The 14,471-nt window shown below is 44.5% G+C and overlaps 1 protein-coding gene across 10 annotated transcripts in view; it reads right to left on the bottom strand.

Moving 5' to 3' along the window:
* The window catches only part of DAZAP1 (DAZ associated protein 1), a 39,525-nt gene extending 25,313 nt beyond the window's left edge, over positions 1 to 14,212 (bottom strand). For 7 of the 10 annotated variants that reach the window (XM_038739896.1, XM_038739898.1, XM_038739897.1 and 4 more), the window contains exons 1-3: positions 14,011 to 14,212; positions 1,363 to 1,403; positions 40 to 206 (exon numbers count right to left, since the gene is read on the bottom strand). In XM_038739896.1, coding sequence (XP_038595824.1) covers positions 40 to 206; positions 1,363 to 1,403; positions 14,011 to 14,039 — 237 coding nt within the window. In that variant the 5' untranslated portion in view covers positions 14,040 to 14,212. The other 3 variants (XM_038739904.1, XM_038739906.1, XM_038739905.1) reach the window with 3 other exon arrangements.
* Between the last annotated feature and the right edge of the window lie 259 nt (positions 14,213 to 14,471).

The raw sequence follows: 14,471 nt of genomic DNA, 5'->3' as shown, positions 1-14,471 counted from the left end.
TGAAAGAAAACTTTAAAAAAAAAAAGAAAGAAAACTTACATTTCGGCCATCTAATGTATGAGGTCTGCTGGCCAGTACTGCTCCCACACAGTTAGGATCTTTAAATTTGACAAACCCAAAACCTCGAGACTGGTTTGTTGTTTTATCTTTCATTATTACACAGTCTATAACTTCTCCATACTGGGAAAAGTAGCTGCGTAGCGTTTCTATTAAGAAATTGGAAAAACAAAAATACAAAAAAAAGCACACACAACCACAGTAGTAAGTATCTATTCTCATAGTTACCCTTTCAGAACAAGGTTTTAGCTTACCATAACCAACTCATTCTTAATAGCAGAAACGGGCCACTTGCTCAAAATTATCTGAACCAGCAATTTATCTCAGTTAACCTTATGTTCACAAAAAGCCCACAAAACACACATAATCTACAGGATCTATGTATTTTTGGCAATGAAATAGGAAAAAAGTCGGGGAGGGCGCCAGGGAAAGGAAGGGAAATCATAGTAAAGGGCAGGGGATCATTTCTGGGCTCCAGGAAACCAGTAGGGAGGGCTTTCCTAATATTGACTAGCACAGGATGACTTTATTTGGAAACTCTTTTTCTATTTGCATCTGAGCAGAATATCACTGCAAGGGTGGAGTTGAAGTGCTAGTTTATCTGTCATGCACAGCCAGGGTTCTCCTGGCTTTAAGATCCCACAATGGCCTTAAAAAGGCTGGCTAGGAACTTTCAATGGAGGCTACACACTTCCCCACCTCTTGGACATCAAATGGGGAAACAAAATTTTACAGTGCCAAAGCAAATACATCATCCCCATCAATACAAAGGCAGCTCTCATACTAAATATGGTACCTATGATAAAAACCAGGACCAAAGTTCATAAAAAGGGAACGCAAGCTGAGCATACGATTTTCACCGTATAGCTACTGCCATTAACTATACATTTCTACAGAAATTTGGCTTTAACAAGCACTTAGTAGGTGCTCAAGTGTCATTATGACTAGAATGATCTATATTCCATTTCCAGGACCGCATGATACATAACATTAAGGTGACTTAAAACTTAGGTGTTATATTATACATAACTTAGCACTTTAATATATGCAGCCATCCTTAGCACCTAATACTGGTATCTACTGATTTACGTACACTGGCTATTCATCTTTCCTTACTCCTGCTATTACTAGTTGTATCTTTGTTCTTCCTCCTGCTTTGATTGGGAAATAACTTGTGCCCGCCAAGGTCTCCCATTTGATCGCAGACTTCTTGAGGACAGAAGACTGTGTCTTGTACTTCCCCCAAGTAGCTATTACCACACACTGCACACACTAGACATTCAACTGTTATGGTTGAGAACCTACCTTGTGTTGTGCTCCAATCCAGGCCACCCACGAAGAGCTTTCTGTAATTTAAAGAATTCATTGTTATGGTCAAAATCAACTCCAATCTTTTCCGGTCACTTTAATGACAAAATCCACAAACCACCCACACTTCAAATACTAGTCACATTTTTTCCCCTCATGAAATATTTATCAAATAGCCTACTGTGCATTAGTAAATTATTTGAAAATGGCCTCTTGGATAAAACTATGTACAGGTAAAACTTTTTCAAGATTCTGATATGGGAAGTAAAATTGGCACCATATGTTTAGGAGTGTGTTATTCATGGCCTAATGGCAAGAGCATGGGCTCAGGAGTCAGTGGTCATGGGTTCTAATCCCAACTCCACCACTTGTCTGCTGTGTGACCTCGGGTAAGTCGCTTAACTTCTCTGAGCCTCAGTTACCTCATCTGTAAAATGGGGATTGAGACTGTGAGCCCCATGTGGGACAAGGGACTGTGTCCAACCTGATTACGCTGTATCTACCCCAGCATTTAGAACAGTGCTTGGCACTTAGTAAGTGATTAACAAATACCATAATTATTATTATTATTATTCACTGCAATATTCTGCTCAGACTGAGCTAAGAGGTAAGAAAAATATGCTTTTAGACTGTAAGCCCCTTGTGGTCTACCAACTCTATTGTACTGTACTATCCCAAGTGCTTAATACAGTGTTCGCCACACAATAAGAGCCCAAAAAGTACCACTGATTGATTCTGAAAGCCAGAAATCAAACTTTCAGGATTCTGGGCAGAAAGCATACCTAAAACTGGTCAAGCAAAACTACACAAAGCAGCATCAATAAAACCAGTAAATACAACTAACTGATTGACTGACTTAGAAATGAGAAAAATCTCACCACGAGCATTTAGTCTGCTAGACTCCCTGACTCCCTGATTACCTTCAGCAAGCCCCTCAAATGTCTTTCCCTTGTACCACTGTCAATGAAAATACTAGCCTGTCGTGCAGAAAGGAGAGGGAGAACTAACTCATGTTTAGAAAGCACTTTTAGACTGCAGATGAAAGACCCCTGAAAAGCTTTACTTTACTGCTCCATCAGCAAGGATATGGACTCTTAAAGAAACTGTAATAAAGTGATATTTACCTAACATTTATGACAAACATCTCACGATTAAGATCTTCCACGTTTAATGCCTACCCTGCTAAACAACTCTGATCAATCTGATTACTGTACAGAGCCCTAATGAACAGACAGACTGCAATTAGAGTAATCCCTTTGCAAAAAACAGATGGAATAGCAAAATTTCCAGGTGTTGTTCTCTATCAGAGTTTACAATTTCTTATTCTCCAAGGGAATATTTGTAAGTTATGCACGGATGGAAAACACAATTCTTTCACCAACGCTAAGGATACTGTCAAAATGTCAACCCACACAATGTACAGCAAGGGGAAAATTACCCACAAAGTTTCTCACAAATTCCATATGCTACAGGCCCTTTGGAAATCACAATTGAGAAGACAAGAGCTTCATTAGAAGACTTCCACAACAAAAAGCAATCGTTCAGAGATTCAGCCCTCATTAACTTAAAATTGCTCAAAATGCAAATCCCTATAATCTTGAAATTGGGCCAAAGAGAACCCTGAAGTAATATTTATTCCCCTGACCACCGCCCCCCCCCTCCACTATTTTCTGAAAGGTAGAGGCTAAGAGGAGGAGCTCTTCTTTACTTTCTGCTCCCCAAACCTTAAATTGGGTAAGTATACAATTGGGGCACCATCCTAGTAGAAGCCATTTACTCTGTCATCATGAAGCCTTTAATAATCTGGTCTGACCGGCTTTAGGTGCTAAGCTACAGGACACTTCAATTAGGAAACCACATTTTAAAAATTGCTCAGTATTTTGGAAAGGGGCAAGTATTTGCTTTGGAAAAAAAGAAGAAAAATAAAAGGATTTAAAGTACCCTCCAAAAAACACCATCTTAATTTCCAGAAAAGGTAGCTTTGCTAAGAATTGCAACCAACTGTAACCTAATAAGCAGGTGTTCCCTACAAGCAATCCAATCCTCCACGCACCAGAAAAACAAGTCAGGCTAGTTCATGTTCTAACCCTTGTTCAATTTTCAAATTTCAAGGCTGGTGACTTAATATCGGGTTTTTAAGATGGTCACATTTATGTTACAAAATCTCTGTGAAATATATTCAAAGCTTACTGGTTTAGCAAACTTGATCTTAAGACTTACAATTCTTTCTAGTAGGGAAGATATCTGCATGGCATTTAACCACCAATTACAAAAGAGCACATCCCTTTCGCTAAAGCTTATTTTATTTTTCAACTCCCAAACTACAGGCGCATAAAATAGGAAATACAATTTAAGCATTGTTTCATGAAAACAATTCCCCTAAAAGCAGCAGGACAAACCAAAACGAATACTAGAACAGACATCTGACTAGGCATAGAGAATATTGCCCATCATCAACTTTAATATGTGGTAATTGCTTTTCTACTAAGAGACTAGTAATTTCAGCAACAGCTGTAGTTGGCCTAAAATACTGATTTTGCGACTGCATAGGATTTAAAAGCATTAAAAAGATTACGTGGATTTTGCAAAGATATAGAAAGTACTTCATCCTGACATCACACTGGGTTCAAATTTTGGGTCCGATCATCAGTGATGACTCCTTTGAAGCTTACCAGTACAATAATAATTGTGGTATTGGTCAAGTGCTGACAATGTGTCAAGCACTGTGCTAAACACTGGGGTTGATGCAAGATAATCAGGTCAGGCACAATCCCTATCCCACAAGGGGCTCACAGTCTAAGGGGAAGGGGCAACAGGTATTGAATCCCCATTTTACAGATGACGAAACTGAGGTACGTAGAAGTCAACACTTGCCCAGGGCCACATAGCAGTCAAGTAGCAGAGTCAGGATTAGAACCTAGGTTTCCTGATTCCCAGTCCTGTGCTCTTTCTACTAGGCCATCCTGAGTCTGATGACGAAATCATCAATGACCTCATCATTAAGACAGTACTCAGGTAGTAGTAGTAGTAATGGTAATTATTAAGTGCTTATTTTGTTTTGTTGTCTATGAGAATTAGACTTAGTCCCTGGCCCCCAACGAGCTCACAACCCCTAAGAACATGGGAAGGGAGAGGGGTCAATGGGCAAAAAGTGGACTACCTCCTCTTCCGAATAAAGTCTATGCATTACCATTCTATAACACCTTACCACTGGCTTTAAAGCACTCAATCACTTTTGCCCCCTCCTATCTTACCTCGCTGCTGTTCTTCTACAACCATGCCTGCACCCTCCACTCCTCTAATGCCAACAAACTCGTTGTACCTCCATCTCGTCTATCTCACTGCTGACCTCTCACCCACATCCTGCCTCTGGCCTGGAACACCCTCCCTCTTCATATCCAACAGGCAATTACTCTCTCCATCTTCAAAGCCTTACTGAAGGCGCATCTCCTCCAAGAAGCCTTCCTTAACTAGGCCATTTCCTCTTTTCATTCATTCATTCAATCGTATTTACTGAGCACTTTCTGTGTGCAAAGAACTGTACTAAGCGCTTGGGAGAGTACAATAATAGACACATTCCCTGCCCACAATGAGCTCACAGTTGGGGCAGGCACTAATATACATAAATATAAATAAATTACAGATATAAATACATATGTGCTGTGGGGATGGGATGAAGAATGAATGAATGGAGCAAGTCAGGGCGATGCAGAAGGGAGTGGGAGATGAGAGAAAGGCTTAGTCAGGGAAGGCTTCTTGGAGATGTGCCTTCAATGAGGCTTGGAAGTGGGGGAGAGCAATTATCTGTCTGATATAAGGAGGAAGGGCATTCCAAGCCAGAGGTAGGATGTGGGCGAGGTTGGCGACGAGATAGAGGAGATCGAGATACAGTGAGAAGGTTAGCATTAGAGGAATGAAGTGTGCGGGCTGTGTCGTAGTAGGAGAGTAGTGAGGTGAGGTAGGAGGGGGCAAGGTGATTGAGTGCTTTAAAGCCAATGGTGAGGAGTTTTTGTTTGATGCGGAAGTGGATGGGCAGCCACTGGAGTTTCTTGAGGAGTGGAGAAACATGGCCTGAGCATTTTTGTGAAAAAATGATACGGGCAGCAGAGTGAAGTATGGACTGGGGTAGGGAGAGAAAGGAAGCACGGAGGTCAGCAAGGAGGCTGATACAATAATCAAGGCAGGATAGGATAAGTGCTTGCATTAACGTGGTAGCAGTTTGGATGGAGAGGAAGAGGCGGATTTTAGCGATGTTGTGAAGGTACAACTGTCAGGATTTAGTGATGGCCTGAATATGTGGGTTGAGAGAGAGAGGAGTCAAGAATAATGCCAAGGTTACTAGCTTGTGAGACATTAAGGATGGTGGTGCCATCAACAGTGATGGGAAAGTGACGGAAGGACAGGGTTTGGGTGGGAAGATAAGAAGTTCAGCTTTAGCCATATTAAGTTTGAGGTGACAGGAGGACACACACCCAAGCAGAGATGTCTTCAAGGCAGGAGGAAATGTGAGACTGCAGAGAGGGAGAGAGATCAGGGCTCGAGATGTAGATCTAGGTGTCATCAGCAAAGAGCGAAAAGGTGGTGGTTGATATATTTGAGCAAATGAGTTTTCCAAGGAAGTTCTGCATCACCCTTACACTGGATTTGCACCCTTTATTCACCACTCTTTCAGCACTTACATACATAGCTGTAACGTATTTATATTAATGTCTGTCTCCCCCCTAGAATGTAGGCTCATGGCAGGCAGGGAATAATAATAATAATAATAATAATAATAATAATAATAATAGCATTTATTAAGCGCTTACTATGTGCAAAGCACTGTTCTAAGCGCTGGGGGGATACAAGGTGATCAGGTTGTCCCACGGGGGGCTCACAGTCAATCCCCATTTTACAGATGAGGTAACTGAGATGCACAGAGAAGTTAAGTGACTTGCCCAAAGTCACACAGCTGACAATTGGCAGAGCTGAGATTTGAACTCAAGACCACTGACTCCAAAGCCCGTGCTCTTTCCACTGAGCCACGCTGCTTCTCTATCTACCAACTGTTATACTGTACTATCCCAAGCACTTAGTACAGTGCTCTGCACACAGTAAGTGCTCAATAAATATGATCGATTGCTAATACACATCGATTTAGCACCTCTCACACCCAATGAATGCCTGTGGTATGTAACTTCCTTTCTACTTGTTCAATTAAAATCAGACTTTCAAGAACTTTCTGAGTGTCTTCTGAATTAGCACTGGGCATTTAGAGCAACCACACAATACGGTGTCAAACACAGAAAAGTCTTTGCTCTTTCTTGGCTTCTAGGAACTACTGATCCATTGAATTGAAAGGCTACCCACGTTTCTGACTTTTCTGTCAAAAATATGTGCATTTACAAATGTTTTAAACCTGCCATGCTCATTACTGGAATATTTTGGATGACCCTACCAAGCTTTAGTCAGAGCACTAAACTAGGGTCAACTGAGGTACGGGGGTTTATTTATACACTAACTACAAGTCTTTGCCTTGCTCCTCAGCTTCTTGATGGATTCTAATATAACCTGCCGATGCAAAAATCTAATTAATCCATCCACTAGGCTAAAACAGAGCACCAGGACCCCATAAACAAGAAAGTTGACAGAAACAGAATAGTTGTTTTGCACACAATTTGACTGGTTTAGTCTTTTACTGCCTTGCTTGTGAGTTAAGTAGGTAATTTGCAAAACTCCAGTGATCAATTAAAGTTCAGTTGCAAATGTACCTTCTTCTGCAAGGGCATAAAAAGGAAATCAATGTGTTCACGAAACAGCACATTTCTATTTTACCGATCCTTTTGGGCATAAAACTCATGTTCATTACAGAGCAATACATCTTACAAATAAGAACGCTTTGCATCCCAAGGATTCCCAAGTATTTTCAGCCCTATAAGCAGACTGGTGTCTCAATCCTTCTCTGGAATTCATCCACTTTCTCTGTGGAATTCAGATGCTTTATAACAAGCACATTGTAACATGGAACTGGAGATGTTTCCAAGTGTTTGGGGGGGAAAAAAAGCTTCTTTCTTACAAATTGCAATTGGCTTATCTGTCTATGCTACCTTACAAATCACCAGCAGCCTTACAGAAATAATTCTGCTTTGATGAGAGAAAAACCACTGACTACACAAAGATCACAATAAAAATCTTTAATTAACAGTCTGTGTAATGAATACAGCAATACAGCTGAGCTTTGTCAGCTGCACTCTCTAGTCTTGAGAGAGTAAGAAGCTTACTCATTTGGGGTTTGTTCCTTTATTCCATTTCTCTTATTAGAAAACGTTGTTCTCAATCCAACACAAAAGAACTAAATATTTCAGCCCAAATTTAAGGCAGGTGCTGTGAAATGAAAAGGGCCCGTCAGGTAAAGGGGAGATGGGGGTGGTGGTGGTGGAGAGAAGAACAGTGGGAGGGACAGGCTGAGGGTGAACAGAACTAAGGTAAAATGAGTGGGCTGCGTTAGGTGTCCTGAATGGCACCCAACTCGCAGTTTTTTAAAACCGTCCTTTGGAGCCAGTATTGGAGACAGAATCCTGGGGTGAATGGACTACTAGTCTGACCTAGTGATAGCAGCAGGGGTGCCAACTTTTCATGTTGAGTGTAAGGGCAAATTTGGGAGCAGTGTGTCAAAGGGACGGGGAGAGTAGGAGAAAAGAAAAGGGGAAGGGGAGAAAAAGAGGAAGGAAAAGGTACTTACTTGTGCTGTCTCCTCTGCTGCTTCTCATGTCTTCACCGGGCTTCGGGGTTGGGGGCGAGCGGTTCCTCTTGCCTCTGGCCCAAAAGTCCGTGAGGAGCCGTCCCCTGCCTGAGCAACCAAGCAGCCTAAGAGTTCCATTGGTGACGGGCTGGGGATTAGAACTCTGGACGTGCTGCGGTACAGTTACTGATCCACGGGACCGCATCAATCGATCGCATTTATTGAGGACTTACTGTGTGCAGAGCACTGTACTAAGCGCACTTGTGCTGCAGTACTTTTTGGCCAGGCTCTCCTGGCTATAACCACTGCTGCCAAACTAGTAGCCCGGCTCCATCACCATGGCCAAAGCCTTCCCAAAAAGCAGTGTAGCAGTGCTGCAGTGACTCAGGCCCGTTTCCAGATTCCCTAGGCTGCCCGGGTGAACGGCTCCTCCTCGAGGGACTTTTGAACAAGAAGAACCGCTCGTGTCCAGCCTCAGTGCCTGGTGAGGACCAGGAAACTGGTGGTGGTGGTGATCATCCTCTGCTTGCCAACAGGGGCCAAAAAAGTGGGGCCGCCATCTTGGCTCTCCACAGTGGCTTTGCCCCCTCAGTGGCAACCCCAGGGAGGGTGGCATCGCTTGTGGTCCTTTCACTGGTGAAAAAGTCTCTAGCCCTGAAATTTTTTTTGAGTGCTGTAACCCATCGAAAAATCCTAGAACTACTCATGATTTGAAAATACTATGCCGTGGTTCACAAAGACCAAACTACCACAGAATATAAGGAGTACAGCTTCAGGAGCAAAACAGCATCATCCAAGTGAACGTGGTAGAAACTGACATGGGATAGTAAGGATAATTTCACATCAATTTCCAAATTTTAACAAAAGAAAGCAAATATAAGGTCCACTCTCTGCCAGTTGGGGAAACCCAATGGTAGACCTTTTAATGGTGGTAAGTTTGGAGTCTTGCTTGAAAGGTTCCAGGTCATAAAAGCCTTCCCACTTGTCTAGAGAAACCATTCTGGGATCCAACTGTCACTCTCAGAAATTATTTTCCTGCTATTCAGTTTCAATTTCACCTATGCCCCGCTATATCATGCTAATGGATCTCTCTGCTTTATAGTGTTTATGCCTTTCTAACACTTGCAGAGACCCACGGCCTTTAACTATCTCTTAGTAAAACTCTACTTACTGTGCTTTAATCTTTCTTCCAATCAATCCTTCCCTTCCCACATTTCCTCTGGCTGCTTGTCTCCGAATCCCCTCCGAGATGTCTGTATTTTACCAGGGCCCGGAGATGCCCAAAATAGAAAGCAGTAGTTTCAGAAAAGTAACTCCCTCATCTCCGTATACGCAATCCCCAGGGCCCTGATCATCGCAGCTGCCACGTCAAAAGACTGACTTGGTGGCTCACAAATCAAGACCTCTTGCCCCCAAATTTCCATAAACCGTGGCTGGATCGCAGTTTTCTTTTTGCCCTTAGCACATCCCCTTTGGTTCGCAATTTGCTCGATTCAACTTTACGTTGTTCTGACCGCAGCTGAGACCTGGGCTCCATATTTCATTTTTCTATCTGGAATCTGCAACACCCACATGCCTCTTCATCATCATGTACTCAGTTTTCCACCTTGTTAAGAACGAGATTAAAGGGCAGGTGCAACTCTGGACCCTGGGATCCCTCCCACAATGACAACCCCAGCTATTCATGGCTACTGTTCACGCTTTTGTTCAAATCAATATAACAGTGCAGGGGGCTCTGGCTCACAGGTCTTACTTGGAAGTTGAAACTCAAAACTGGACCCACCAAGGTTGAGAGGTCAGGCCGGAGATACCAGGTATCAGAAGGTATCAAAGTCAGAAGGATGTGGGTTCTAATCCCAGCTCTGCCACTTGTCTTCTGTGTGACCTTGGGCAAATCACTTCACTGTGCCTCAGTTACCTCATCTGTACAATGGGCATTTAGACTGTGAGCCACATGAGTCCAACCAGATTATCTTGACTCTACCTCAGTGCTTAGTACAGTGCCTGGCCCATAGCGAGTGCTGAGCAAATACCATTATTAAAAAAAAAGGTAGGGAATTTCAAAACAGTATTTGAGTTCGAACCACCTACTAAGTTCATTTTACAAGACAGCCTCAATCCCTCTATTCTGAATCGGGGAAATGAAACGGAAGTGTTCTACCAACAAAGATAAGGCCAGCTACTAGCCTAAGAGTATGAGCTTCACATTTTCCACTGAAGCACTTGGATTTTCCAAGTACTTTGCTGTTAACGTGCACAGATGGTCTGGGTTAAGAAAAGCCTTGAAAACTGTGGATCTAGCAGGTGACAAACAGAAGGGAACATAGACCCAAGAGTGAGTCATTCAGGTAGCTTTAACTTTGCCGTAATGTGTGCGTTTCACTACAGGTCTGGGCAGAGCAGAATGGCAGAATTAGAAAACGTTCTTCCAACAAAGCACTTCTGTCTGGATAGACCCCTCTATAGGGTCAAAAAAGCAGCTGGGTGCATGTGTGGGGTCGGGAACAGAGTGAGTACTAAAATGCATGCTTTCCTTAGCATGGAGTTCTACAAGAGCAAAAACCCCAGGTGAAAAGAGAACCAAGTGTACTATATTAAAGCAGCGAGGACATTGGATGGTTATCAGAAACTCTTGCTCATGCTTGGGAGTTTCTGACCAAACAGAGCTAAGCAGGGGCTCTTCAGGGAGGTGCAAAAGCACTGTGGAGATCCAGGCAAATGGGAGCTGGGCTTCCCATTGCTTAGTTCTCTCCCTACCCTGACCTTCTCTTCTTCCAAATTGCCCTATCCCATTTTTTTCCCCAGCCATGGCAGGGTAGGGATTGTCTCTATCTGTTGCCAAATTGTACTTTCCAAGCGCTTAGTCCAGTACTCTGCACACAGTAAGCGCTCAATAAATATGATTGAATGAATGAATGACTGAACCTGTCCTGGCCCCATGTCACTTAATGGAGCCTTTCAACTAAACATTACCCCACAAAATTAGCCCCAGAATTTCTGCAGCCTTTCATACGGGCTCTCCTGCATTACTGATCAAGCCAGTAATTGCAAGAGGAGCTAGCTTTACAATGCTAAACAAACTACATGCATAAAATCTTTTTCAGATTACCAGCATGTCTATATAAAAGCATCTCTTGCTGGATGGAAACAGCGTGAGGTTCCATAACTTCAGAGTCTTCAGTTTTTAAAAATACAGGCAGAACAAACACACTGGGTTAAGTTTATGAACCCCCAAGCTAAGGTGATTTCCAGTTTGGGAGGCACAGGAATTGGAAAACACCATTGTTAACATCTTAGAACCATGAACCAACTGCACGTAGGAACCCTTTCACAGGACCAGTGGGGGAGACTGTCCCCGGTTTTCAGAGCCGGACTCTTAGACTGGCTCATCCCGGGTCTCTGATCAGATTTGAGAATTTCCCATCAAGGCTGAAATGACTCAAAATGACCCTCCCAATCCTCATCCCCTCCACAAAATCCCAACCCTCTTTTTACCTCTGCACTCAAAATGAAAAATCAGCTCCTCTGCGCAGCATCCTCAACTTTTAAGCATTTATTTTCAAGTAATTCATATGTCTAAGATGTTAGGATCCTCTCATCGGCTAGTGCTTCACAGGTGACCTCACATGCGAGAGCAGCATACCAAGATGACTAGATTGTCCAATCTTCTACATCTTTTCCCTGAACAGGATACACCATTTCCGAGAAGGAAAATCACAGTTCTTAGAGATGGCCTGGAGCTTTTAAGAGCAAAGCAGGGAATTTTAGAAGAGTGTCGAAAATCTAATTTGGTAATCTTATTGGGCCTGTCCAATTAGATTGCAATTTCAAGCTGTATAAGAGCTGATTTTTTCATTTTGCCACTACATGTGATACAGTGCTAATCCCTAGAGGTGTGTGCATTTAAGTATATCACTTACCTTCTTTGTAGATGGGTCCATGGGACTTAAAACCAATCTATATAAAACACTTTGAGACTCTTTCATAGTAGAAATAGAACTTTTATCCTAATTCTTTAAAAGCTGCTCATTTGACATTTTCCGGCCAACACATGCACTCATTGGTGAATTTCACCACCAGTAATGCCTTCCAAAACACGGGTGTGTACCTACGTAATTGATGTAAAGACTACTTCCTTTATGGGAGGTACACATTTTTCACTGATGCACCGTAGCCTCAACACTGACTAGTGTTAATAATGGGGATAAAAGCATTTGAATACATCACCTTATAATTTAATTTTACATATTTCATGAAGTTATTTTATTCTTGTATTGCCCTTCCAATTCAAAGAAATTACTGATGGGGAGAGTGTATCAACTAAAGTACGATGGTTGGAATTGAAAAGGTATTGCCTAGAATAATAATAACTGTGGTATCTGTTAAAGTGCTTACTATGTGCAGGCACTGTACTAAGCACTGGGGTGGGATACAAGCAAATCAGGTTGGATTCAGTCCCTGTCCCACGTGGGGCTCACAGTTTCAATCCCCATTTTACAGATGAGGTAACTAAAGCACAGAAGTGAACTAACTTGCCCAAGGTCACACAGCAGACAAGTGGCGGAGCCAGAATTGGAACTCATGAACTTCTGACTCCCAGGCTCTATCCACTAAGCCGTGAAGAATTTAAAAGGTCAAATTTGGAAAGAAAGACGTTCATTCCAGTAAGGTGCGGCTGTCGAATACCAACGCTTTTGAAGCTTATTCTTCCTCCTGTAGTTTGCTTTGAAGCCCTGAAAGTTCTTCCCTGGGAACTTTAAATTATACCTTATACTAATTTGGAGAGAAATTACAGTTTTGAGAGATAAAAATCCACCGGGACAATTTGTTAATCTCAAAATTTCCCCACCCATGATGGAACATTATCAGTACGGGAAAGTAGCTGAGGGTTGGGGAAGGGGGTTTGTTTCTTTCCAGGGTTTTAACAACTGGGAGGAAGAGGGTTCGCCCTGAACCTTTCCAGAGTTGTTCCCGATCCAAATGCGAGTGCTTTGAAGTTTTTCGGTTTGGGGTTTGTCTTTTTGAAAGCAGAGCAGAAGAGGTCGGGCTGTTTTGAGCCAAAGCCACGCTTTAGCTGTGACGGCAATGCTGTCAGGATGTCTAGTTTTGCGTAATCTTCGCCTCCCGCCCCCCGTTCCCCCTAGCCAGATGAAAACCACGTTCGGGGCACCTCGCCCCATCATTTATCCCCGCTCCCACCTCAGCCTGGACCCCCCTCCTTTATAAGCCGTTCCCTATGGCGATGGGTGATTTCGTATCTACCATGTGCGCAGCTCTGGGTTCAATCTCGCATCCCCCCTCCACCGCCACCCCCACGATCCACAGAGCACCTAAAGGTCTACCCACGGTCAGATAAATGAAGGGAAGGGTCTCCCGACTGGATGCTGACCTGTGGCGACCCCGGGAAAAAGGGGGAGGACCCCCCCACCCCCCAGAAGCCTCGGGTCCGAATGGGAAGCGCGGGAGAAGCTGCAGCGGGGGGGGTTGCACCAGTCGCCTCTCTTCACCCCAAATAGATCGGTTTCTTCTACCTCCCCCCACCCTTCCCGGATCTCACCCAGCCTCGGGGTCACCTTGAACCAAGTTTCCCCTCAACCTTGTTTTGGAGACTTATTAGAGTGGCAGAGGAGACGGGCATTAAAGGGACAGTCACCACCTCGAGAAGGGGAGGGGCGCGGGGATGGACGCCCTCAGTCCCCTGAGGTAAAGGTGGGGTCCCTTCAAAAGCGGGATGGGGGGGGAGAGGATGAGGAGGGAGGGCGACACCTTCTCAGGTGAGGGAACACCACCACCACCACCCCCGCGACACCCTTTAGGGCGTGAGGAGGAGGATCCGGGACCCCCGCGGAAGGGGAAACCGGTTTCCCTCACGGCCGAGCTGAGGCCTGAGGCGCGTCTTGTCCTTCGTTCCCCGACCCGCTTACCCGATCTCATCGGCGCCCGAGCTGTTCATGGCGGCGGTCGGTTCGCCTCAGGAAGCCTGGGCCTGCGCTCCCTCCTCCGGAAGGTCACACGCTCCGATCGCCCTCTCCTCAGCTCTAGCCCGGATCTGCGCAACGGCGGCAGGGGCTCCTGCCTCTTCCTCCTCCTCCCTCCCCCGCCCGCGCGCCTCAGCACCGACAACCGCCGCGCGCCCCGCTCTCGCTGGGCGCGTGCCCGCACGGGGCCTCCAGGGGCGGAGCCAGGGGCACGCCCCTGCGTGCCTACGTACGGCCTCCCGCCCCCATTTCCCGCCCGAGTGACAAGCCGCTGAGCACGCTGGGAAATTGAGTTCCTCCTTAACCTCGGCCCGTTGAAGCTCAGCGGGCGGGTGATCATCATCATCAATCGTATTTATTGAGCGCTTACTGTGTGCAGAACACTGGACTAAGCGCTTGGGAAGTAC

This window comes from Tachyglossus aculeatus, chromosome X1 (assembly GCF_015852505.1).
Source record: "Tachyglossus aculeatus isolate mTacAcu1 chromosome X1, mTacAcu1.pri, whole genome shotgun sequence".
Lineage (NCBI taxonomy): Eukaryota > Metazoa > Chordata > Mammalia > Monotremata > Tachyglossidae > Tachyglossus > Tachyglossus aculeatus.
The sequence above is the reverse complement of the archived record's forward strand: the minus strand, read 5'-3'. Positions and strand labels throughout refer to the sequence as shown.